This window comes from Mastigoproctus giganteus, chromosome 2 (assembly GCF_048544385.1).
Source record: "Mastigoproctus giganteus isolate SK-2022 chromosome 2, ASM4854438v1, whole genome shotgun sequence".
In the NCBI taxonomy this organism is placed as follows: domain Eukaryota; kingdom Metazoa; phylum Arthropoda; class Arachnida; order Uropygi; family Thelyphonidae; genus Mastigoproctus; species Mastigoproctus giganteus.
Genome location: NC_143576.1, coordinates 171,752,269 through 171,779,867, shown reverse-complemented (window position 1 = coordinate 171,779,867; position 27,599 = coordinate 171,752,269). Strand labels below are relative to the sequence as shown.

General features: G+C 38.5%; 1 protein-coding gene across 1 annotated transcript in view; it reads right to left on the bottom strand.

Moving 5' to 3' along the window:
• Positions 1-5,721: 5,721 nt before the first annotated feature.
• LOC150089751 (WD repeat-containing protein 89 homolog) overlaps positions 5,722-27,599 on the bottom strand; it is a 136,780-nt gene continuing 114,902 nt past the window's right edge. Inside the window, exons 9-10 of the mRNA XM_090390092.1 lie at positions 12,700-12,792; positions 5,722-5,856 (exon numbers count right to left, since the gene is read on the bottom strand). Of these exons, the coding sequence (XP_090246218.1) occupies positions 5,722-5,856; positions 12,700-12,792 (228 nt within the window). The remainder of the gene's footprint in view (positions 5,857-12,699; positions 12,793-27,599) is intronic.

Genomic DNA, 27,599 nt, shown 5'->3' with positions numbered 1-27,599 from the left:
GGTCTCAGCATTACAGACTACCCTCCCAGAGTACTACCATAGTCAGTGGCGGATCTTAACAGAAAATGTGCATTATCTCGAAAATGGTTCATTTGCAGCCCGATGTTCACTGGGACTTTTTTGCTTATTTTAGTTTGTACTTTTCACCTTTAAATTATTGACCTTCATTTTTGAAAACACCCTGTATATTCTGGAGTACATTCTGCTCCCTCAAAAGGTCAATTCCAAGAACTCTGCACTAAGGCTGAGGGGGCTAACTGATATCTACACCAGCACTGACCACTGCACAAACCTCCAGTGTAAAATGTCACTGGTACATTCAAATAATCAACTATCCATTTTAACTTCCTCACTTTTGAGAAAGCTGAAATGAGCAAAAGCAATTCAATCTAAAGTTCAACCACTTTAAGATCAGGTATTCAACTGCAAGAAATAGGATACAGTGAAATTATTGAGGTTAAGAACTGAATCATACACAAAACTTAAGAACCAACACTATTTCTAAAGGTTACAATCACAAAATCAAATGAAACAGCCTGTGGCGATTTGTATAACTGTGGCCGTTCAGTAGAAAGCTGGTGAGCACAATTGTTATAGATGTCCGATTGGTTTCATACAGCACTACAGACAATGATATGGCCAGTAGACAACGTCTGGATGACTTTACCCGGGATCGAATAATTGGGAAGGTTGAAGTGCAAGGAATGTGGCCACAGAGTTTGGTATCGCCATTAGCATCGTCTCACGTGCGTGATCGGCCTTCAGAACGACAGGTACAGCTGTTTGAAGGACCAGTGGTGGTCGTCCAGGGAAAACAACACCCAATGATGACTGTTATATACTCCTACAGGCCAAGAGAGACTGACACTAGACAGTGGGATTCATTGCAAACCAGCTGCACAGGATGCAGGATATTGCGGTATACTGTGGCCAGGCAACTCCACAAAGGTGGACTGTTTGCCCGACAGCCAGTACGCTGTGTCCCTTTAACACCTGCCCATCGGAGACACCGTTTACAAAGGTGCATCAAACACAAGGACTGGACAGCAGTGCAATGGGGTAAGGTACTCTTTACTGATGAGAGTAGATTGTCTCAGCAGTGATTCTGGACGTCAGCTAATCTGGCAAGAGGTTGGCACACAGTATCACCCCACAAACATCACTGAAAGGGATCGATGTGGCGGTTGAGGTGTTCTCGTCTGGGGAGGCATTATCATGGATGGATGTACACAACTCCAGATACTGGAAGGAAGTGCACGCTATTGTACTGAGGCAATCCTTCCACATGTGCTTCTGTTCCGAGGTGCCATTGGCTCAGAGTTCGTGTTTATGGGTGATAACGCCACACCCCATTGCACTGCAGCTGTTGATATGTTTTTGGAAAGTGAGGACATTGTTCATATGGATTGGCCTGCCCGTTCCACTGATCTAAATCCCTTCGAACACATGGGTTTCTGGGAAGTTGCCTTGCGGCACATTAACCAGCTGAAGATGGTGCTGACAGAGGAATGGATGATGTTACCACAAGAACTTATCAACAACATTGTTCTAAGTATGGACAGGCGGTGCAAAGCCTGCATCAACAATAGGGGTGGCCATATCTCCTACTGAGGACCACCTCTTCCCTTTGTTCCATCTTTGGCAGTGATGCATCTGTGTCATGGCAGCCATTGCTATGTTGCCATTTTTGAATAAAGTCCCTCTGTACCGTTTTGTTTCCGTTGTTGTGTCAGTGTTGTTTCCTTCATCATTTCTGTACCTCATGAGGTTCCTTTGGTATGCTTTTCCCATATCCAGGCCACTCCTATGAGAAGCTACAGGTAAAAACCTGACTGGTCCTTAAGTTTTGCACACCAGTGTAATACCATATACTGCAATGAGCACTGTATCTAATTTAGAGCTGCTGAAAAACCCTTCTTGGTATGTTACTCTGAGTTACTGATGACCTTATGCAGTACCTTGCATTTATCACCATTATAAATTATCATTATTAGATTACCAGAGGCCCAATACACACAATTATGTTCACTGTATCATTGAGCTTGAACATCCGATACTCATCTAACCAAACAATCTTGTGTGAAAATCTTGCATCCTTCTTTCTTCTTCCATTCCGTCTTCTCTTTAAACCATTCACTAAACTTAACTCAGCAACTGGGTTCTTCATTTGCATCATAATAATCTCATCAAACAAATAATTGCCATAAGGTTTTCACTTAGCTATTTTGGGAATGTGGTATACACTTGTTCTGCTCATTCCAGGCTTTCAAGCATTTGCCTTACAAATTGTCATGGTAATTGTGCAAATTTCTGTAACCTATATCAGAATTATCATCACTTCTTGATGAAAGGTGTCTTCCGGGTCTCTGCTTACACAAATCTTTCACAAGTACTGTATGTCAAAAATTTATAATAAATTCTTGAAATTGTTTTGTGATGGTGGTTTTGTGGCAGATTTACATTTATACTATCTTTGAACTTCACACTCATTCCTGGACTGCAGTGCCACTTTAAAATTGCTCTGCATTATTGGCATCATTTTGTTTTAACAACTAATGCCATCTTCTATCAGAAAAACATACTAATAAATTACAAAAAAAAAAAAAAAAATTAAGTTAAACTATAAATGCATGATTAAAATGTGAATACATCTTTTTGAGACACTCTGGATAAATGTGCACTTGCCTCTAGAGACCAAAATCATTTGTCCAGTTAAATTGTTCTTCATGAGTAAAGTGCTCCAAAATGGGTATTAAAGACCAAAGTCGTTGTGTGTCAGATTCAGATTTGAATTCTTTAAGTTAATTGTGCATAATATAAGTTTACTTTCTTCAATTCAGTAGTTATTGAAATCAGATTATAGGATAGCAAAATTCTTGGAGGTCAGGGATAGGATATATGAAAAATATAATATTCGCCAACAGAATAGGCCAATGGATTTATTAAAAGTATGAATCCCACGTATAATAAAATAATTTTATTATGAAAATATAAGTATAAAATGATAAACCACAGTACCTTTTGTCAGTGATATTTCACCTTTTCATACTGTATATCACAAGCTCCATAAATACAATAGATGCTAAGCATGACAAAAGACATGGAATTACTATCAGTGAAAGGAATAACAGGAAATAAAGCCTTCTCCACAATGTTGGGTTTCCGTTTGCAGCCAGACCTCAAAGGTGGGGTAAATATTAAAGGAGTTCCTATTGATGTCAGATCTCATACCACATATGTAAGTGCTTACCCTGACTCTTAGTTACCTTAACACATTCTATGTATTTCCTTGTTCCATGCTGACCCACAGCAAGCCTTGAAATCCCTGGCCTGGTACTATATATGTAAATACCTAAGGTGCCAACTCCAGGTTTGATGATTTCAGGCATGCATCACTTGAGTTAGTGTAATGCAATTCTTGCTAATGGTGCACAGCAACAATGGATTTGGCAAAACAAGCCTTGTGAATAGAGGATACACAGCTTCTTCAGTTTTAGGTCACCTTATTTTTGTGCACTTTGACAATTTCATTCTTTTACCAGATGCTCTCTATCAGCTGTTTCTGTATCATCATATTATTTCTGTGTGCCAAGGCATGGAAGCTGCTGAAGGTTACAGATTAGCTCAATGTATATTCCTTAGATATGCACCATCATATCTAAGAAGGACAGAGCCTAGTCCATTTCAACTTCCACAGTAAACTTTATGAAAGGAGATGGTATTTAGATAAGCCAGAAAATATATCTGCGACCAGTACCGTGCACGGGTTGAAGTCTGAGAAAATTAAAGATATTTGTTGACTTTAGACTTGAATTTTTGTACTAATTTTCATGAAATACATGTGAAGAAAGGTTGTTCAACAATAGTAAAAAGGATAAATGAGGAAAAGAAAAGTTGGTTATGTGAGTTTGAGGTTGAATAATGACTGGTTTGGAAGAGAGTGGGGTTAATTATTATTATTAACCATATGGTGCAAAGAAGCCTGAGGCTTATGCTGCACCAGCTAAAACAAAATTCCTGAGAGAGAGAGAGAGCAAGCAAAAAAGAGTCAGAAGTAGAAAGGAATCACCAAGAAAGAGAAGAATGATGATATCCAGCTAAGGACCCTGGATTTGCTAAGCCCATACTCACCAGATGTGAACCCCTGGGGTAATTACAGATGCCAATTCAGGACAATGCCCACAGGAGTATTTGTAGAAAAGGCATACAGTAGAAACTGAATATCTATGAGGTGGAGAGACTTTGTAAGAGACATGTCATTAATTAACCTGACTGTCCTTTTTATACTACTTTTATACCCACTTGACTATATACACCGATGAGCCAAAAAATTATAACCACCTACCTAATCTGATGTTGGTCCTCCATGTGCTGCCAAAACAGCTCATACCCAGCAAGGCATGGACACTACAAGGTTTCTAAATGTGTCTTGTGGTATCTGATGCCAACACATAACCAGCAGATCCTTTAACTCCTGTAAGGTCCGTGGTTGAGACACTGCAGATCGGAGTTGATGTTCCAACACAAACACAGATGCTCGATGGGATTGATGTCTGAAGAATTTGGAGGCCAGAGCAATACCTGGAAGTCTTCCTCATGTTCTGTGAACAAGTCTTGAACAATCCGGGTAGTGTGGTGAAATTATCCTGCTGAAAGACAGCACTGCCAGATGGGAAGACCATTGCCATGAAAGGGTGTACCTGTCAGTAATGATGTTTAGGTAGGTGGTAGATGTCAGAGTGCCCGGCACATGGATGACTGGACCCAGGGTATCCCAACACATTACTCCCGTCACCAGCATTCCAATTACTGGAGAGTTGCGCCACAGTTGCCCTTCTGTTGCCATGTACCATCCGGGAGAGCCATTGCTCACTTCAAGCATCTATGAGCCGTGGTTGTCCAACACCTTGCTGGTGGTTCATGGGTTTTCCCCTCCTCGGACCACTTTCCGTAGGTACTAACGTGAGCACCCCACGAGCCGTGCTGTTTCGGATATGCTCTGACCCAGTCATCTGGCCATTACAATTTGGCCTTTGTCAAACTCGCTTAAGTCCGCTGCCTTTCCTATCTGAAGAACAAGAGTAACACTGATTAACGGAGCTCAGTATCAGGTGTTTTTTATACCGTGTTCTGACCCGCGCAAGCGCCGTAGTTCACCTGCAGTTGCTTTGATTTGCGTAATGACTCGCTGGTCATAATGCTTTGGCTCATCAGTGTATGTATACAATGTTAATGCTATATTTGTTCTATTATTATTAATGTAATAAATAAATAAATATTTTTAGGCTCAAAAACTCATTTTTTGATGCCTGTTATCTTATTGAATAGATTCTAGAACTTGACAGAGATTTGGAGAACAATATTCCATTGTAGAGAAGATTTGAGATTTGTACAAAGTGAGTTTAGAAGAAAAGTAATACTGAGAGCAAAAAAGAAAACTCAGTTTTTTGATGCAGAGGAATCCATATTTGTGATATGCTGAAATGGCCATATAAACACATTGATTGAATAGCTCTGTTATGTAAGATATTCATTACTTGAAAATTAAGTCCCAAATTTATTTCAAAGTTGTTCAATCATTTTTTTAGTTTCAATGTAGTAATGAAGATGTTGAAAAGATATTTTCATTAACTTATTTAGTATAGACTACTTTCTATTATATTACAAGGTAAATGATAAAAATTACAATTTTTTTTATTACTATTTTCTTTAAATTAAACTTTAACAAAAGAACTCAATGACAAAACAACTATTAGCACATCCAACAGCTATGGAAAAGGTTCCACTATCAGAATTATACTTTATGACATCCAGGGAATAAACTGATCTTGGAAGATTTCTTATTGCAGCACGTGTCTGAAATATGACAAAGAAAACAAAACAACAACATATTTTTTCATATCTGCTATTTACATGTATGTAAAATATATATAATATATAATCTTTGGCTTTAATCATATCCTGAAATGGGACATTTCCTTTGCAATATCTATAAAGAAATGAGTGATTGCAAATTTTTAAACCACAATAGATATCCATTATGGTATATAAAGTATTGCAATCATTCAGATATAATCTTTAATCAGACATAATTTAAAAATTTAATTTTTAAAATTTAATCAAGATACAATCATTCAGACAATGAACATATGTAAAAATGAAACCTTTTTACATCACATGATTTAAGTGAGATTTATTGAAATTTCAGTTAAGTCACATAGTTTATTGAAATTACAAATGTGACAAGTACTCTGACCCTATTAGCAAATTTGTTAACATCTTTGCTCCTTCTGGTGCATGTAAGCATCAAATGGCATTGCATGTGTGTGCCAGTATGTATATCGCATTCAAAAAACACTCAAGTGCTGCCATAATCATATAGGCAGTCATCCATAAAAGTAGAGGCATTTTAAATGAACTGCTCGGTTCTGTTGGCACACTCTTGGGTATTAGCCGCAACACTTTGCCTGCGCTTATAGTTTAGTACACATTTTTATTTGATTTTTGCTTGTGTTTAGGTTATTTATATACATGAAATAAACTATCGATAAAATTTTGAGTTCTGTTCTAATTTACAGCTTAGTCCAAAAGTAAGCATTCACTTTTAGCTATGAATTCCAGAATTTTACTTTCCAACCATTATTTACAAATTTTTTGAATGCTCTGGATTTTGGAATATTGTTATTTTTCAACATTCTGAAAATTGCAGCATATAGATGCATTCCCTCAAATGCATTTGGATGTGAGCATGTTAAACTAACTGCTTTATGCTTGCTGTTTGTTCAATCTCTCTGATTATTCTATTTTCTGGCCTAAAAATACTCAACCGACCCATACTTTGCAAACTTCAGGGGTCAGTCCAATATAGACATTGCTCTTGCTACCCCTACTATTAGTACAAGGATCTCAGACTGCGCTGTTGAAGATGAGTGGATCACAAGTGATCACAAACCTATAACTTTAATATTGCACCATTCTGGCAAAAGGAAGTTACACACTAAAAAGACAAACTGAAAAGTCTATGATGACTATATCAGAAACACTTTCACTGACGAGAAAAAAACTAATCTCCAGCTCCTGTCTACTAGTGAACAGACCTATAGTGCTTCCACCAAAGCAGAGGAGAAAAGCAAATCATGTACCATGGTGGACAAATGACCTCACTGCTCTGTGAAGACAATTGCAGACAGCTTGCAGAGCCTACCAGTGAAGCAGACTAACCTACACTGCAGCAGATACAGAAAACCTCTATTAATGGTACAGAACCATAAGAAAGGAATATAATGAAATTTATGGACAAAAGAGAAAAACCTGGGAAAAGCTCACTGAGGGAGTTTGGAATTTGGACTCACAGGAATTAAACCATAAACCAACTGAAACGTTTGTGGTCTGAGTATGAAGGGTTTATTTAAGGAGTCTGGTAACATGTTACTTTTCAACACAGTCCCCTTTGGAGTCAGTACACTTTTACCACCAATGCTGCAATGCACTGATTCCAGCTGCAAAGAAAGTTTTCTCTTGAGCTTCCAGGAAGGCATCCACTGCAGCAGTAACATCCCTGTCAGTGGAAAAATGGATGCCAGCCAGGTATTTTTTCAAATTAGGAAATAGATGAAAGTCTGATGGTGCTAGGTCTGATGAATATGGAGGGTGATTCAAGATTTCGAAGCCTAAATCATGCAATGCAGCCATGGCAATGACAAACTTGTGAGCAAGCTCGTTATCCTGATGGAACAAGATTACTTTACTGAGTTTTCCTTGGCATTTGTCTTTGATGTTTTCATGCAAATGTCTCACAAGGTCTACATAATATGTTCCTATGACTGTCTGGCCTTTCTGAAGGTAAGACACTAGCAACACTTTATCAGCATTCCAAAAAACTGATGTCATCATCTTGCTAACAGAAGGAACTGATTTAGATTTCTTTGGAGGGGAGAAAAGCTGTGTTTCAACTGCTCCTTTGTCCTTTTGGAAATTAGCATTAGCATTAGCATTAGTAGAGGCATTTGATGCAAGAAAGCAAGCTTATGCAGCATCAGCCAAAAAAATAAAAATAAAATAAAAAAATAAAAAATAACCACTTCCACTTCACCCTCTGTTCGTTCAAAATACCTGTCCAGCTGAGCCTTAAACTTATTTAGGCTATCAACTTCCATGACAAGGGATGGAAGTCTATTCCAGCAACCAACCACCCGCTGGCTAAAGGCAAATTTCCTCACGTCTATCCTACATCTGTCTTTCCTCAATTTGAATTTATGCCCTCTCAGGTGATTATTCTGAGCAAGAGGAAGAATCCCATCAGCATTGAGCATGCTCAAACCATTCAAGGCTTTATACACCTCTATCAGATAACCTCGCCGGTGCCTAGTCTCCAGACACTGTAATTTGCAAAACGTAAGCCTTTCTTCGTAAGAGCACCCCTTTGTTCCATTCACTAATCTTGTTGCCTTTCTCTGTACTCGTTCCAGCATCTCTACATCCTTCTTGAAATGAGGCTTCCAGACCTGTATACAGCACTCTAGGTGTGGCCTGACCATTTCCTTATACAAGGGAATAATCACCTCCTTATCCCTGCTAGAAAAATTCCTATATATCATTGACAATACACGATAAGCTACTCTTGCAGCCCGTCTGCACTGATCAGAAAACTTCATATCTGCCTGCACAACCACCCCCAGGTCCCTTTCATTCTCTACCACTGTCAGTGTAGTACCACTGACTTGATACGTTGCTCTGGGGTTGCTGTTTCCCATATGTAGTACTTTACATTTGTCAATGTTAAACTTCATTTGCCACATCTCAGCCCATCTGCTCAACCTTTCCAGATCCTGTTGCAGTAGCATAGTGTCAGTAGTGTCCTTGACAACCCTGCCAACCTTCGTATCGTCTGCAAACTTGGACATTAAGCTTGATATACCATCATCAATATCATTTATAAATACAGAAAACAATAATGGACCCAATACTGAACCCTGAGGGACTCCACTAATAACATTAGTCCACGATGAGCAGTGTCCATTGATTACCACTCTCTGTCTTCTCCCCCTCAACCATCCCTTTATCCATAGCAGCAATTTGCCTCCAATGCCACACTGCTCCAATTTGTGCAGCAGTCTTCCATGTGCAACAATATCAAAAGCCTTTCTAAGATTTAAGTATATAATATCAAAGTTATTTCCTGTATCCAGTTCTTTTGTAACTGCATCATAGTATCCAATCAAATTGGTCAGGCAAGACCTTCCCTTAACAAAACCATGCTGTGTCTGAGCTATAACTGAAGTCTTGTCTAGATGATCCTGCAGTGCTTCTTTAACCAGTGCCTCCATTAATTTTCCAGGAACAGAAGTTAAACTAACAGGCCTATAATTACTTGTGTCGCCCTTTGATCCTCCTTTGTGAATTGGGGTCACATTTGCACATCTCCAGTCCATGGGTACTTCCCCTGAGTCCAAGGAAGCTCTCAAAATTATGGCTAAGGGTATGCTTACTTCCTTTGCTGCTTCCTTTAATATAACTGGATAGATCCCATCCACCCCAGGTGCCTTTCTTGTATTTATCTTCAACAATTTCTCCTCCACTTTACTCTCAGTTATTACAAGATTCTCTAGCTTACTGCCAGAGTTGAATACACCTCTGGCATTCCCCTCGCTGAATAACTCCTCATGTGTGAATGTCGATGCAAAATATTCATTCAGTTTGTTAGCTACCTGAGCAGGATCATCAACAGTTGATCCATCGATATCAAATGGACCAATCTGATTCATCCCCTTCCTTCTAGAGTTTACATAAGTAAAGAACTCTTTGCTGTTTTTCTTTGCATCCCTTGCCAAAGATTTCTCGTAATCTGCCTTCGCCTGCCTAACCTCCTTTGTAACTTGGTTACAGATCAACTTGTATCTATCGTAGGCTTCTGTGTCACGTGTTAATTTGTATGTATCCCATGCATTTTTCTTCTCTGCCATATGTCTCATTAGTTCATCTGACATCCACTTAGGCCTAAACCTTGAACAATATTTCTTAGTTGGTATGTAAAGCCTAGTAGCTTCCAAGATAAGTTCTTTGAATGCTTCCCATTTTGAATTTGCTGTTGGTAACATCATCAGTTGGTCCCACTGTATAGAATTTAAATACTGTCTCAGTCCATCGTAGTCGCCTTTACGAAAGCAATAACCCTTCCCTTTACCCCTAATGGTAGTTACCTCTTTGAGTAAATCCCACTTCAGCACACTGTGATCACTGCCACCTAGTGGTTCATTTACCTACAGATTCTTAATGCATGAAGAATCACTACTGATAATCAAATCAAGAGTATTACTACTCTAGTTGCCTCCTGAACATGCTGATGTAGAAAACAATCATCTAATAAATCCACAAAAGCCTTGGTAGTGTGTGAGTGACCAGCCCCCAAATTCCAGTCAATATCTGGGAAATTAAAATCCCCCATTATAAGACTCTCTGATTTACTGGCCCACTCTATTTCCCCGTACAGTTTCTTATTATACTCATCAGAGTCATTAGGCCTATAGCACACTCTACTCTCAATTTTGATCTCCCAATGCTTATGTCACACCAAACTGACTCGACACTGCACTGTCCAGCAATGTCGACTGGCTTCACTTCCTTGGATTTCATGTATTTCTTAACTAATAGCATAACCCCTCCTCCCTTCCTATCCTGTCTATCCTTTCTGTAGACATTGTACTCCCCAAATTCCAGTTCTGCATTCCTTATAACTGTGTGACACCACGTCTCTGAAATCCCCACAATATCTGCCTTTGATGTTTTGAGCAATACCTCAAATTCATCAAATTTATTTACTAAACTCCTAGCATTGGTATACACGCAAGTATACATGCACCTGTTCTTTTTCTTAGCTACCCTAACACAACCTATGTGTTTATTTGTACCCCAATGATTCCCAGCAGTCTCTGAAATATCCTGCATCTTATTTTCCAGGCTGCGGCTCATTCCAATAGAAGCAGTGCAAGAATCACTTTCACCTCTGCCAGTGGCTACTGTTAATCTATTAGTCCTTGTATCCCCCCAATCTAGCAGTTTTCCGACCCACCTAACACTGCCTCGATAGCATCAGCAAACATTCTTGCACCCTTTCTATTTAAGTGTATCCCATCCCTGTAGAAGCAGTCTCTCCTGTTAACAAGTACAGACCAGGCTGAAAAAAATTCTACCCCTTGAGCCTTGCACAATCCTTCCAGGGCCGAATTGATCGACAGGGCTCTCATTTATATACTCCCTCCTATCGTGTCTGGGCAGAATTGCAGACACTTTCAAATTCAACCCTAATTCACGGCTTGTTTTCAACAGTGACCTGTACTTGTTAAGTAATTCCACCAGTCTCCTACTCTTAACATCATTAGTGCCAATGTGTACAACTATATCACCTTTTGTGCCCTTAAAAGATGATATCCGCTCTACGTCATCAACCTTTACCCCTGGCAGACATACCCTGGTCCTGTTCCACCTATCCTTTTTACAAAGCATGTTTCCCGTTTCCCTGACAATAGAGTCACTAGGAAGTCAATAGGAAATTATTCTTACTTTTGTGCAGAGACTTTAAATTGTCCTTGTTTCTTCTCCCAAGTTGGAGGGGCTGGAATGATTTTGATTGCAGAAATGTATTCTAATTTTGTTTTATTGTCTCTCGCTGTACTCTCGCTGTGGGTAGGTTTTGCTAACTCTTTGCTCGTATTGAATTGTAATGGGCTTAAAACTTAACTTAGCTTTTGTCTAGACATGATTTTCTTTCTTTTCTGTTTACCTAATGTTAGGATTCAGGAAATAGAATTGGTTTGTTAATGTCTCCCCACTTGTGTTGTGGGATGGTCTAAAGCTAGAACCAATGTACATATTGTTTATGGTTGACTGATATTTGGTGTTAAGTTTAGACGTTGCCAACATTGGCAACATCCGCATGCATCACAGCCACAGGCTTCAACATCCAACAGTTAATCATGCAGTTCATGTGCATGACTGTCAGTATACGCCCTCATGTTCCACTCTTAACTGTCAGTTTGACTGAGAAAGGTTAACAAACTAACCGAAAGCTTTTATATGTATCTAATTTAATGTATGTATGTTTTTCCTATTATTAAACTTGTCATAATTTATTCTGTCTAGACCTTGTATCCTTTCTGTAGACATTGTACTCCCCAAATTCCAGTTCTGCATTCCTTATAACTGTGTGACACCACGTCTCTGAAATCCCCTCTGTATATATGTTTTTGAAACACTCTGTTTCAAAAACATATATTTTTCATTTTTTGAGCACATATTAACTAAATATGGTGAATTTCTCATTGGCCTGGTTGTCACCCCCCCCCCTCCCAGATTTCAGGCTTTAAAACTTATTTTTGTTCCATTTGTGGTCTTTAGCATCTGGTCACCCTAGTTAAGAATGTATCACAAATACTGCTTCCTTGTCCTCAAAAAAATGTTCTCTTCTGCTGCTAGTACTATTACTATTTGTCTTCTAAATATGTGCATCATTATCATATACTGTTCCCATATATAGGCTGATATCCCCAGTGTTTCTCAAAACAGGATGCTACCGAGAGAGAGAGAGAGAGAGAGAGAAAGAGAAAGAGCAGTCAGTTTAATTAACAACACAAATTAATTTCTTGTCAATAATTAATTTAAATAAAAATTTATACTTCCTTGGTGGTCCAAAAAAACACTTACCACCCAAACATTGCTGTCTATAATACGGAACAAATTCTTACGTCCACCTCCTGTTAATATGTGGCCCGTTCCCATCCAGCGTGAACAGTATAGCTACGTACAAAAAAAAGAGTATGTATATATATATATATGAGTAAATAAGTTTGCATTCATTGCTTTTATTCATAAAAGCAATGAATGCAAACTTTTATTCATAAAAATCGAAAATGAAATTTTCAGTGATGAAATATACAATTTGCTACAATGAATGATACAGATGTTTGTAAGCCTTTGTACAAAACTAAACTTCTGTTTGATACCTTTGTATTTTGTGATATTAAAATGAACTTAAGTGACCACTAATATTTTATTAGATGAAAAAATGCAAGGTTCAGACTAATATGATATTTGAATGACATGAGCTAAAAGTATTTCACCTGTGTGAAGTTTTTGAAATACAGGGTTGTTAAAATTAAAGTATCCCTATATAGAGGGCTCTGGAGTGAGTTCTAAGGCTTGTACTGAAGAGAAATTTGGACAACAGGTACGATAAAGAATGCACTTGTCATTTATTGGAAAAAAAAAAATTAGCTACAAAATTTGTCACTATATGGCACTGTGGCAATACATTGAACAATTGTAATGCTGTTCAAGTGATTACTTGAACAGCACTACAATTGTTCAATGTGTCCTCCATTTTGGTCAACAACAGTTTCCATTCGAAGAACAGCATTTTCTACAGCAGAACGTAACATGTCAACTGGAATAGCCAGCATATGATATCTAATGCTGTCCTTCGGATCTGCCAGAGTTTGACATCCTTCCTTCCTGATACACCTGGTTCTTCAAAAAACCCCACAACCAGAAGTTGCATGGGGTGAGATCCAGTGATCGGGGTAGCCAAGATGTCTGGAAACAACAGCTGATGGCCCGTTCATCTGTAAAGTGTTGCCTTAGCAATCTTTGGATACAACGATGGATGAGGGGTGGCGCACCATCTTGCATGAGTATGGTATTCTGAAGGCACCCATGTTGTTGCAGCTCCAGTATTGCGAAATTTGCCAACATTTCATAATATCGCTGTCCAGTGACGGAACAGGTGTGGGGGTCCAGTCAGTATTACCTGTTCAAAAAAATATGGCCCAATCATGAATGTGGCCATAAATCCACACCACACTGTCACTTTTGGAGAATGCAACAGGACCTTTTGGATAACTCAAGGGTTTTCTGTTGTGCAAATGTGACAGTTGTGCATATTCACTTGTCCATTTAAGCAGAAGTGGGCTTCATCACTCCAAAGGATGTTCCATGGCTAAGTGATATTCACTGTCATTCGTGCCAGAAACTGAAGTTCGTATGTGAAATGAATATCTGCATCACCATGCTTTAGCTACTGTAGCATATGCATCTTGTAAGGATAGTACCGCAACACCTGATGCAATACTAGCCTTACAGTGGAATACAGAATGTCCACTTCACGAGAAACACTTGCACTACCACATGGAGATTGACTTGATAAATCCACGACAGCCATAGCCACATCTTCAACACGAGAAGAGTCCACTCGTTTTGACCTCTACCTGGTTGTACACCAAGATGTCCTTTCACTTCAAATTTTGCAATCATTTTGCAGATAGCACAAACAGTCATAGGTCCACGCCTTATGCGCTTCTGACGCCAGAATTCTCTTGATAGCCGCAGCTGCATAGTACAGCTTCACTAATAGTGCCTTTTCCTGCAACGTTGTTGGCATTGCTGCTGAAGTGCAGGCAAACATCTACTGTATGATTTTGAGGAGACTGCTTTGCTTTTATACAGTACAGTAGAGCTGAGTAGTGGCACTGTGGCAATAACTTACGATTATGCAAATAACGTAAATTATTTGCATAATCGTAAACTAAGGTAGTTACGTGCCATACAGTGACAAATTTTGTAACTAATTTTTTTTTTTCAAATAAATGGTGAGTGCATTCTTTGTTGTACCTGTTGTCCAAATAAAATTTCTTTTCAGTATGAGCGTTAGAACTCACTCCAGAGCCCTCTACATAAGGATACTTTAATTTTAACAACCCTGTACTGATTGTTTATAATAGTCTGCAAATCATATATTGCATGCATTTTTTCTTTTCTACTTCTTCATTGATTAAACACAAGATGATTTACTTATTATTTATCTTTATTGTATTTATTTAATTTAATTTAAGTAATTAAGAATTAAATTCTTAATTTTTTTATTTTAATGTCTAATTTAATTTTAATATATACATTCATGTCAAATACCTTCAATTAACCTTATTATCTTAAAAAGCTAATACTTGAATACTAGGGTAAATCACTTACTTCTAAGTTTGTTGTTGCACCATCACAAGAAACATCAAAAGACCAAACTAACAAATTACAATATTTCTGATGTATGGTTACAACAATATATGTTTGACTAGAGTAATGTCACTCCTCAATTTGTGCCATTTCTTACGGCACAGTTTTACTATTGTGCAGTAGTAAAATTCATTTACTACTAAAATTTTGGAAAGTGAAGCATGAGTTTCGCGCACAATATTTTAATTATCAAAAAAGGTTTTCTTTTCAAATAACATAAAATATTTTTTGCTGATACATTCCATTCAGTATAAAAATGATAGTTCTTTACTACTTCTTATGTACATAAAAGGTGTGTTTAACTATATATGTTCATTTTACAGGGCCTAAAATGAAGAAAGCTACAACAAAAAAAATTTTAAATTTAGAGGAAAAATTAAAAATCATTAAGGAGTTAGAAAATGGCATAAAGATTGTGGCATTGGCCAGGAAATATAGCATAAATGAATCTAGCACATGAAAAAGTAGACAAAATTCTGAGAAAATTAAGAATTCGGTTACCTGTTTCACATCACTGGCTGTAAAAATTGTTATAAAAATGAGAAATCCTATAATAGAAAAAAACTGAAAAAATTATCTGCTTTCTTGATAGAGAATCGTAATCAAAATAGAATACATCTTAGTTCTGATGTTATTTGTGCCAAAGCTCTCCAACTTTTTAATTACCTGCAAGGAGAAGCCATTCCATCCAATGCAGATGTCTTTTGAGGTCAGCAAGGGTTGGTTTCAAAATTTTAAAAAGTGTTCAACATCTTAACAATCTAAAATTAATGGCAAAGCAGCCAGTGTTGGATACAAAAACTACTTCCATGTATCCGAAAACCTTAAAGGATATTATAGTGACTGAGGGTTCTAGCAAGTCAAGTTTTTAATGCTGATGAGACTGGCTTATTTTGTAAGCATATGCCAAGTCAAACATTCATTTCAAAAGAAGAGAGAACCTCCCCCAGGTTTCAAAGTTTCAAAAGACAGGTTAACACTGCTTAACAGCAGTGTTATGTGGCAATGCAGAGGTGACTTTAAGTGCAAACTGTTTCTAATTTATATATCAGAAAATCCTCATGCCTTTAAAGGAATATCAAAAAGCTCTTTATCAGTTCTTTTGAAATTGAGCAAAAAAGCCTGGATGACAGCTACAATCTTTGAGGATTGGTTTTTAAATTGCTTTTGTGTTGAAGCAGAAAAATATTGTTCGAAGAGTTGCATTTAAACAAAAAAATATTGTTTGAAGAGTTGCATTGAAACAAAAAAATATTGTTTGAAGAGTTGCATTGAAACAAAAAAATATTGTTTGAAGAGAAACATAGCATTCAAAATCCTGCTTGTCTTTAAACTCTATTACCTAAGATCTTTTTTCACAAATGGCAAAAGCTACAGATGGAACAAACATTCCTTCACTTCATGATTATTGGTGTAATTATAAAATTTCTTGATTTTTTGAGAAATCCTGCTGGAAAAAAATATTAATTCACCTGAGAAGAACTTAAGAACTCAACAATGAAAGCAGCCTAGCAAAGGTTGTGGACAGAAAGCTGCATTATTTAGAAGCCACAGTTGAAACTACAAAGGTAGTTGAGATTGTGAGAATTAGAAAAATGGTTACTTGAGAGGGATTTGAAGACCTGGAACCTGCAGATAATACAGAAGTCCTTGAACCTCATAGAGAACAATTTATCAGTGGACAATATTTTATCATAATGTGAAGAAGATAACAAAAATGTTATCTGCAAAAATGATTAAACAAATAAAAATAAGAAAGAGCAGAGATAGCAACACACAAAAAGTTTACCCTTAAAAAACTAGCCAAATTTTTAAACTCTAGAAGGAAGGGGATGAATCAGATTGGTCCACTTGATATCGATGGTTCAACAGTTGATGATCCTGCTCAGGTAGCTAACAAACTAAATGAATATTTTGCATCGACATTCACACATGAGGAGTTATTCAGCGAGGGGATTGCCAGAGGTGTATTCAACTCTGGCAGTAAGCTAGATAATCTTGTAATAATTGAGAGTAAAGTGGAGGAGAAATTGTTGAAGATAAACACAAGAAAGGCACCTGGGGTGGATGGGATCTATCCAGTTATATTAAAGGAGGCAGCAAAGAAAGTAAGCAAACCCTTAGCCATAATTATGAGAGCTTCCTTGGACTCAGGGGAGGTACCCATAGACTGGAGATGTGCAAATGTGACCTAAATTCACAAAGGAGGATCAAAGGCTGACACAAGTAATTATATACCTGTGAGTTTAACTTCTGTTCCAGGAAAATTAATGGAGGCACTGGTTAAAGAAGCACTGCAGGATCATCTAGACAAGACTTCAGTTACAGTTTGGACACAACATGGTTTTGTTAAGGGAAAGTCTTGCCTGACCAATTTGATTAGATACTATGATGCAGTCACAAAAGAACTGGATGCAGGGAATAACTTTGATATTATATATTTGGATCTTAGAAAGGCTTTTGATACTGTTGCATATGGAAGCTGCTGCACAAATTGGAGCAGTGTGGCATTGGAGGCAAATTGCTGCTATGGATAAAGGGATGGTTGAGGGGGAGAAGACAGAGTGGTAATCAATGGACACTGCTCATCGTGGACTAATGTTATTAGTGGAGTCCCTCAGGGTTCAGTGTTGGGTCCATTATTGTTTTCTGTATTTATAAATGATATTGATGATGGTATATCAAGCTTAATGTCCAAGTTTGCAGACGATACAAAGGTTGGCAGGGTTGTAAAGGACGCTACTGACAGTATGCTGCTGCTGCAACAGGATCTGGAAAGGTTGAGCAGATGGGCTGAGAGGTGGCAAATGAAGTTTAACATTGACAAATGTAAAGTACTACATATGGGAAACAGCAACCCCAGAGCAACGTATCAACTCTGTGGTACTACACTGATAGTGGTAGAGAATGAAAGGGACCTGGGGGTGGTTGTGCAGGCAGATATGAAGTTCTCTGAGCAGTGCAGACGGGCTGCAAGAGTAGCTCATGGTGTATTGTCAATGATATACAGGAATTTTTCTAGCAGGGATAAGGAGGTGATTATTCCCTTGTATAAGGCAATGGTCAGGCCACACCTTGAGTACTGTATACAGGTCTGGAGGCCTCATTTCAAGAAGGATGTAGGGCTGCTGGAACGAGTACAGAGAAGGGCAACAAGATTAGTGAATGGAACAAAGGGTTGCTCTTACAAAGAAAGGCTTAAGTTTTGCAAATTACAGTGTTTGGAGACTAGGCACCGGAGAGGTGATCTGATAGAGGTGTATAAAGCCTTGAATGGTTTGAGCATGCTCAATGCCAATGGGATTCTTCCTCTTGCTCAGAATAATCACCTGAGAGGGCATAAATTCAGATTGAGGAAAGACAGATGAGGAAAGATAGATGTGCAGAAATTTGCCTTCAGCCAGCGGGCAGTTGGTTGGTGGAACAGACTTTCATCCCTTGTGGAAGTTGATAGCCTAAATAAATTTAAGGCTCAGCTGGACAGGTATTTCGAATGAATGGAAGGGTGAAATGGAAGATTTGCTGCACAGTGCATGGATTAGCACTGTGCAGCAAATCGAGGATGACTGTACTCTGGACCCAGGTGTCATTGTTACTTGTTTGACAAAATTAATTTACTGTGTCAGGCCATTTTTTTGAGAAATTCTGTTTATTGAGTGGGCTTATCTTTTTAATTGGTACCAGGACTGTTTCTGAATATGTGAATCTGGTCCTTATCTCTCTTTATCTCTTTTTTTGTTTATATTATTTTCTATTGTTCAAATAATAAATATTTTAAATAATCTATTATCGAACTTTTATGTTTTTAAAACTGAGCTGGAAGTTTGGGAAAAAAAAGAGAGACTGTATCTCTCTGTTCATGAGAGAAAGATAGGATTCAATTTTATTATTCTGGCATTGTCGATGTGGTGTTCTTTGACTCTCATAAAGACTCTGTTTCTTCTGTCCACTGTAGGTGTTACTACAACCACACAATGGAGTTTGTAAATGGGAGCTTTGGTGAGAAGAGTCCCAGATTTTGAAGAGAGAAAGAGAGAGAGAGCAGAGAAGTGGTTTTTAAGCAGTTCTTTTTGAGTGTCTTGTATGATGGAATATCAATCACCCTTACTTCCATTTACATCTCAACATACTTTCACGTAAAACTTAATCTCATTATGCATTCTCTGCCTCTGGCTATTTGGCAACTAAAGTACCTATTAACCAATGTAAGGCCAGGGGCAGTGATTCTCTACTAACATGAGACAAACTGATTGAGACATTCATGGATAATCACAACTCTAATAAATTCTCTGTTTCTCCCACCTATATTCACCTAACCTACAAGATCTACTTCTGCCATTAATTTATTCATTTATTCACCATTATTTTTTCCAAGAGATGGTTGTTGTTAAATGGTCTACAACACAGTGATCACTTCAATATCATTTGCTCACTACAAACAGAGGTAACTTCATGCCCTGAATGATGAACTACTTGGGAGTTTAACAAAGTGAATTGGGTTAGCTACTTTGCCCATGCCCTTTTTGGAAGACTTTGTGTTGAATGTTGACTCAAAGATGATGCAGCTACTTGCACCACCAATCACATACTAGCTGCATTTGTGTTTACATTCCAAAATCTTAAAAAAGCAGCTGTGCCACTGAAACCAATGGTGCAATACAGATACTTCACTACAAATAAAAAAATTATGCTTGAAGTTACTTCTGCAAGTATCCTATAGCAGTGATAAGAATTTGTCCACTCCTCAAGAAACTGTTAATACTAGCAGAATTGCTCTATACTATTTCCCCTTCTAATACATTAAAGTGGATATATTAAATAAATCTCCAAATACTACCACAGGACCAAATTATCTCTGCTATGCTCAAACATCCTACACACCCTTCTGGTTTTCTATAATTGGACCTTCTCTGTAAAAGCCTATCCTCTTTCCCGGATATGCCATCATCCTTTCCTTAATCAAAACAAGGCAAAGATTCCTGATTCAAAGTTATAAATGTTGTAAGATATAATAAGATACAAAATATCTTACAACTTCCATGGACAAAATTTTCAAAAGGATGGCATGGGTCTTAGTTGAATCCCTGAATTACAGAATCTCTTAACACACCATCACAATGGCTTTTATAAGAAGAGATCCATTTTGAACATACTCACCAAAGTCGAATCTCACATTCACAATGCTATTGTCATGAAACAGTGTCAATCGTGGGCAATCCAGACACTGATAAAGCCTTTGATACTACCTGGTGGTTTTTGTTGAATTTAACGACACATACACTGCTGGGGCCAATTTTTGGCTTTCTAATGGTGAATATGAAATAATAACTATATTTTATGATATATTCATATCCGATTTAGGAAAGTAAACAGTTATTTTTTATTAGGATCATCTCCCAGAATCTGCAATAAATTTATTGATGATTGTGTATTAGCAATTGATTTAAAGTTGTTTAAGCGGATATTTTGAAAGTGGGGACAGTCCACTAACAAATGGCAAGTGGTCAGTTGTACTTGACATGATGTACATTGGAGAGTGCTGTCATTAGTTAATAGATACAGGTGAGTGAGGTGAGTATGCCCAATCCTTAGCCTTCCTAAAATTGTTTCTTCTCATCTGCTTTCCCAGAAGCTGGAGACAGCTTTGGTTCTGGTTTTATTTGGTATAGTTTGTTTCCTGGATAACCTCTCCAGATTAGTGACCAGCTATTGTAACATGCTTTACCAAAAATATGTTTATAATCGGTATATGGAGTTTGAAAATTCTGCAAAAGAGAAGTATCTGGTTGTTTGGCTGCAAGATCTGCTCTTTCATTTCCTGTTATTCCACAATGTCCTAGAATCCAGCAGAATGTCACAGTTTGGTTTGACTCATTACAAGCAAGTAATTTAGAATGGATTTGTTTCATTACAGGGTGAGAGGAGTTGGTATTACTATTTATGGCAGATACAGCACTGAGCGAGTCAGTGTATATTAAGGCAGACGAAATTAGAAGTTGAGTAAGCTGATCTAGAGCCAAGTTTATAGCATAAAGCTCAGCAGTGAAGATACTGCATTCTACAGGTAATGAGACAGAAGCAGTGAATGCCATGAAGATTGCTGCAGGACCTACTTGGGGCTCAGTTTTTGATCTGTCTGTATAGATCTTATAGGCCTGTCAATTAGAAGCAGATAGTAAGTTTCATGTAACTGTGCGATATTGAAGGAGACAGTGTTCTTTCCCCACTGTTGGAAATAGTCATAAATTGCAGGAATATTTGTCCACGGTGGATCAGGCGGAGTCATGTCCTGATATATATTGCCAATTTCTATGTTCCATGTTTGAGTCAGTTCTTTAAGTCTAAGTGCAGCAGGTCTGTTTTCATTTGGTTTACTATTGTAAAATGACTTCCATTTGATGTTGTACAGGGTTAAAGGGAAGACTGCAGATTTTTGTGGTATACATCAAAAGTAATGTTTTCCTCTGTAGATGTAAGGGAGGTTCGTGGGCTTCAATGTAAAGGCTCTGAACTGGGGAGGGTCTGAAAGCCCCTAGAGAAACTCTCAGAGCACTGTGCTAGATGGTATTTAATTGCTATAAAGCACTCTTCCTCACAGAGTCACACAATGGAGAACCATAGTCCAAAGAAGACCTGATGAAAGCTCTATAAAGATGGACAAGGGTATGCCGATCAGCACCTGATGACACGGATGACACACATACTGAAGGATATTCAATTTCTTCAAGCAGATGGTTCGAAGATAGGCCATGTGCTTGAAAGTTCAGTTTTCTATGTGGTAAAAAGCCAAAAAACGGACAGTGTTAGCAAGAGGAACTGGCACATTTTTTATCTTTAGCTCAAGATCAGGATAGTGACCGAAGTTTGCAGAAATGAGTGGTTGGAGATTTCTGTTCGGTAAGATGTTATCCATTGCATAAAGTCCAGGATTCTATTCTGTTTAGAGCAATTTGTAACTGTCTTTCGATAGTATTCATATTTTGTGATTGGCAGGATATGGTGGGATATGGCAGGATATTCGTCTGCATACATGTATACTTCAATAGTTTTAGCATTAGCATTAGTAGAGGCATTTGATGCAAGAAAGCAAGCTTATGCAGCATCAGCCAAAAAAAAAAATAAATAAATAAATAAAAATAAATAAATAAATAAAAAATAACCACTTCCACTTCACCCCTCTGTTCATTCAAAATACCTGTTCAGCTGAGCCTTAAACTTATTTAGGCTATCAACTTCCATGACAAGGGATGGAAGTCTATTCCAGCAACCAACCACCCGCTGGCTAAAGGCAAATTTCCTCACGTCTATCCTACATCTGTCTTTCCTCAATTTGAATTTATGCCCTCTCAGGTGTTTATTCTGAGCAAGAGGAAGAATCCCATCAGCATTGAGCATGCTCAAACCATTCAAGGCTTTATACACCTCTATCAGATCATCTCGCCGGTGCCTAGTCTCCAGACACTGTAATTTGCAAAACGTAAGCCTTTCTTCGTAAGAGCACCCCTTTGTTCCATTCACTAATCTTGTTGCCCTTCTCTGTACTTGTTCCAGCATCTCTACATCCTTCTTGAAATCAGGCCTCCAGACCTGTATACAGTACTCTAGATGCGGTCTGACCATTGCCTTATACAAGGGAATAATCACCTCCTTATCCCTGCTAGAAAAATTCCTATATATCATTGACAATACACCATGAGCTACTCTTGCAGCCCGTCTGCACTGCTCAGAAAATTTCATATCTGCCTGCACAACCACCCCCAGGTCCCTTTCATTCTCTACCACTGTCAGTGTAGTACCACAGAGTTGATACGTTGCTCTGGGGTTGCCGTTTCCCATATGTAGTACTTTACATTTGTCAATGTTAAACTTCATTTACCACCTCTCAGCCCATCTGCTCAACCTTTCCAGATCCTGTTGCAGTAGCATAGTGTCAGTAGTGTCCTTGACAACCCTGCCAACCTTCGTATCGTCTGCAAACTTGGACATTAAGCTTGATATACCATCATCAATATCATTTATAAATACAGAAAACAATAATGGACCCAATACTGAACCCTGAGGGACTCCACTAATAACATTAGTCCACGATGAGCAGTGTCCATTGATTACCACTCTCTGTCTTCTCCCCCTCAACCACCCCTTTATTCATAGCAGCAATTTGCCTCCAACTGCTCCAATTTGTGCAGCAGTGTTCCATGTGCAACAGTATCAAAAGCCTTTCTAAGATCCAAGTATATAATATCAAAGTTATTCCCTGCATCCAGTTCTTTTGTGACTGCATCATAGTATCCAATCAAATTGGTCAGGCAAGACTTCCCCTTAACAAAACCATGCTATGTCTGAGCTATAACTGAAGTCTTGTCTAAATGATCCTGCAGTGCTTCTTTAACCAGTGCCTCCATTAATTTTCCAGGAACAGAAGTTAAACTAACAGGTCTATAATTACTTGTGTCGCCCTTTGATCCTCCTTTGTGAATTGGGGTCACATTTGCACATCTCCAGTCCATGGGTACTTCCCCCGAGTCCAAGGAAGCTCTCATAATTATGGCTAAGGGTTTGCTTACTTCCTTTGCTGCTTCCTTTAATATAACTGGATAGATCTTCCAGGTTTTTGGAAGATCTTCCAATATATTGTTGACCTTAATCACAAATAGGGTTGGTTATTTGTTATTTGTTATTTGGTTTTTTTTTTAGGAGCATTAGCAACTAAGGCCATATTGCTCCGGGATATACGGTGGTCATTCCATGACCTTTCCGCATTCTCCATATTTGGTGGTGACGGGCTCGAACCCCGGTCTAATCAAGAAGCGTGTGCTACGCACTGCTGCTCCTTCCCACCTGGCTATGGAGGCGCCTCAAATAGGGTTGGACTCAGTGTCGAACCCTGAGGGACACCCTCTACTTCAGTTACGGCTGAGTTCATCAGCCCTATCTGATGAACTCTAACAGGGAGATAAGTGATTTTGTAATAACGGAGAGCAAAATGGAGGAGAAATTGTTGAAGTTAAACATAAGGAAGGCACCTGGGGTGCGTTTGATACTGTTGCACATGGAAGACTACTACAAAAATTGGAGCAGTGCAGCATTAGAGGCAAACTGCTGCTATGGATAAAGGGATGGTTGAGTGGAAGAAGACAGAGAGTGGTAATCAACGGACACTGCTCTTTGTGGACTAATGTTATTAGTGGAGTCCCTTAGGGTTCAGTGTTGGGTCCATTGTTGTTTTTTGTTTTCTGTATTTATAAATGATATTGATGATGGTATATCAGGCTTAATGTCCAAGTTTGCAGAAGATATGAAGGTTGGCAGAGTTGTTAATGACAATATGCCACTGCGACAAGATCTACGAAAGTTGAGCAGATTGGCTGAGAGGTGGCAAATGAAGTTTAACATTGCAAATGACAAATGTAAAGTACTACATATGGGAAGCAGTAACCCCAAAGTAACATATCAACTCTGTGGTACTACACTGACAGTGGTAGAGAATGAAAAGGATCTGGGGGTAATTGTGCAGGCAGATATGAAGTTTTCTGATAAGTGCAGACGGTCTGCAAGAATAGCTCATGGTGTCTTGTCAATGATATACAAGAATTTTTCTAGCAGGGATAAGGAGGTGATTATCCCCTTGTATAAGGCAATGGTCAGGCCACACCCTGAATACTGTATACAGGTCTGGAGGCCTCATTTTAAGAAGGGTGTAGAGCTGTTGTAATGGGTACAGAGAGGGGAAACAAGATTAGTGAATGGAACAAAGGGTTGCTCTTACGAAGAAAGTCTAGTCTCACTAGACTCCTCATAGGTGCCTAGTGAGACTAGGCACCTGCGAGGGCATAAATTCATATTGAGGAAAGACATTTGTAAGATAGATGTGCGGAAGTTTGCCTTTAGCCAGTGGATAGTTAATTGGTGGAACAGACTTCCATCTTTTGTTGTGGAAGTTGACAGCCTAAATAAATTTATGGCTGAGCTGGACAGGTATTTGGAACGAATGAAGGGGTGAAATGGGAGTGTTTTTTTTTTTTTTTTTTTTTTGGCTGATGCTGCATAAGCTTGCTTTCTTGCCTCATGTGCCTCTACTAATTCTAACCAATTCTAAACACTTCTGTATTAGAAAAGGTGATAGTTTGCCGACAGATTGTGTGAATAGTGAGTGCATTACAAGAAATGCTGGCGTGTCTGTAAGTTGTTTTTCAGTCTGTAGTCTCTTCAGATGATTGGAATCGTGCTCTGAGACAGTGTTAACAGGTCTAGAGCTTGTGGGCTCTAGCAGTGAATATGCATCGCAATCCATCACTGCTCTATTTTTCCCTGGAAGAGGGAATTCCTTCTCCCAGGTTACCAGCCCTGCCACGTGGAGGCAGGAGTGATGCCAATCAGTGACCAAATGATTAGCAGAAGAGGAGAGTAGTATGTTGCTAGCAGTGAAGCAGTGATTTACTCAGTAAGGAAAACAAGTAAGGTAAGCGGTCTGGAGTTTATGAAAGCACTAGTACTCGCCCTAGGGGCACCTCTGTAACCAGGTGGGTAGGAGCAGCAGTGTGTAGCACACGTTTCTTGATTTGACCGGGGTTCGAGCCTGTGACCACCAAATACAGAGAATGCGGAAAGGTCAGGGAATATCCCCGGAGCAATATGGCCCTAGTTGCTAATGCTCCTAAAAACCAAATAACAATAACAACAACTCACCCTAGGAAAAACACTAGATAATCGCACTAGAAAGACTGCTTAGCACTCAAGGCCAACTATCTGATTTTATGGTATCATTATGGATCTTTACTTTTATTTAGGCTGATGGACCATCAGCCTCAAATAATTCAAAAATTATTTCAATTATTTAAGACAAATGGTCTCACATATAATTTAATAATAATAATACTCTTAATAATCCCAAGTTGAGTACATAACATCAAGGATACCATCAGCAGTTAGCTTAAAATCTAATTGAAGCCTTAACCAATTCAATCTGGTCTTCTCACAGATGCCTAGTTTCCAGATACTGAAATTTGTAGAACTGAAGTCTTTCTTGATAAGAGCACCCTTTAGTTCACCAGACTAAGTTTGTTGCTCTTCTCAGGATTGCAGATTTACATCCTTCCTAAAATAAAGTTTTCAGACCTGTAAGCAGTACTGAAGATGCCACCTAACCATTGCCTTACACAACAGGATGGCGCCTCCGTAGCCAGGTGGGCAGGAGCAGCAGTGCGTAGCACATGCTTCTTGATTAGACCGGGGTTCGAGCCCGTGAGCCACCAAATACGGAGGATGTGGAAAGGTCAGGGAATGACCATATCCCAGGAGCAATATGGCCTTAGTTGCTAATGCTCCTAAAAACCAAACAACAACAACAACAACAACACAACAGGATAATTACCTCCTTGTCCCTATTGGCAAAATTCCTGTATATCATTACAGAACTCCATGAGCTGTACTAGCAGCCTGTCTACAATGCTCAGAGAACTTCATGTAAGAGAATACAATTACTCCTAGGTCTTTTTCATTCTTCACTAACTTCAGTGTGATATCATTCAAACGGTATGTAATTTTGCAGTAGTAGTTTACATTTATCAATGCTAACCTCAACTGCCACTTCTCAGCTTATCTGCATAATTTCCGAGGTCTTGTTCAGTAGTATAACCTGATTGCTTGACAGGAATTAGGGTATTCTACTGCAACAATGCCCATTCTGACAACCTTTATATCATCAACAAACTTAGAAATTGAACTTAATATGCCTTCATCAATATCAATAATTAATATTGAAAATGGTAAGGGGGCCCAACAGTGAACTCTGAGGTATTCCACTAGTAATAATACTGCATAAGGAGCAGTGCACATTAATAACCATTCTATCTCCTGCCACTCAATCATAACCTTTATCTGTAGCAGTAACTTGCTCTTAATGCTACACTGCTCCAATCTGTACAGCAGTCAGTCATGTGGAACAGTATTAAAAGCTTTACTTAAATGCAAGTACAGTAATACCCCGAAGTTACACGATAGGTGGGTCCAACGAAAATCACTTAAGTCGAATTCGCGTAAGTCGGGGTACAACTTTGCATATAAATACATATAAATTTTGTTTAATTGGGACCAAGGACTAACAAAAACACTAGTTTAGAAGAAAAATATTTAATAAGATTGCAGTTCTTTATACATATTAATACAAAATATGTATTAAAAAAATAAATGGGTTACGTAAAAAAGTTATTTCGATGTCGATGGCTTCATAAAATCTAACAAATTTGTCTGACGACACAGTGCCTTCTTTTTTCAACGCAGAATTTCTTCGTAGCAAGCTAATAATTTTTTTATTCCTTGCTTTGTAGCTATAATGCGTTCTTCGTTGGAGTCTATGTTTTCTAAAATTTTTAAGCTCTTTTCAATTGAGCTGAGACCTGTCAAGCTTGCAATTGTCATGTGCTTTTCTGGTGGAACTGGGTCTGAAGTGTCGGATACTTCAGTGACGTTTTGCTCACGCATTTCTATGAGCTCATTCATTGTCAGCTCCTGACTATGTGAATCCAACAGCTCGTTGACATCAT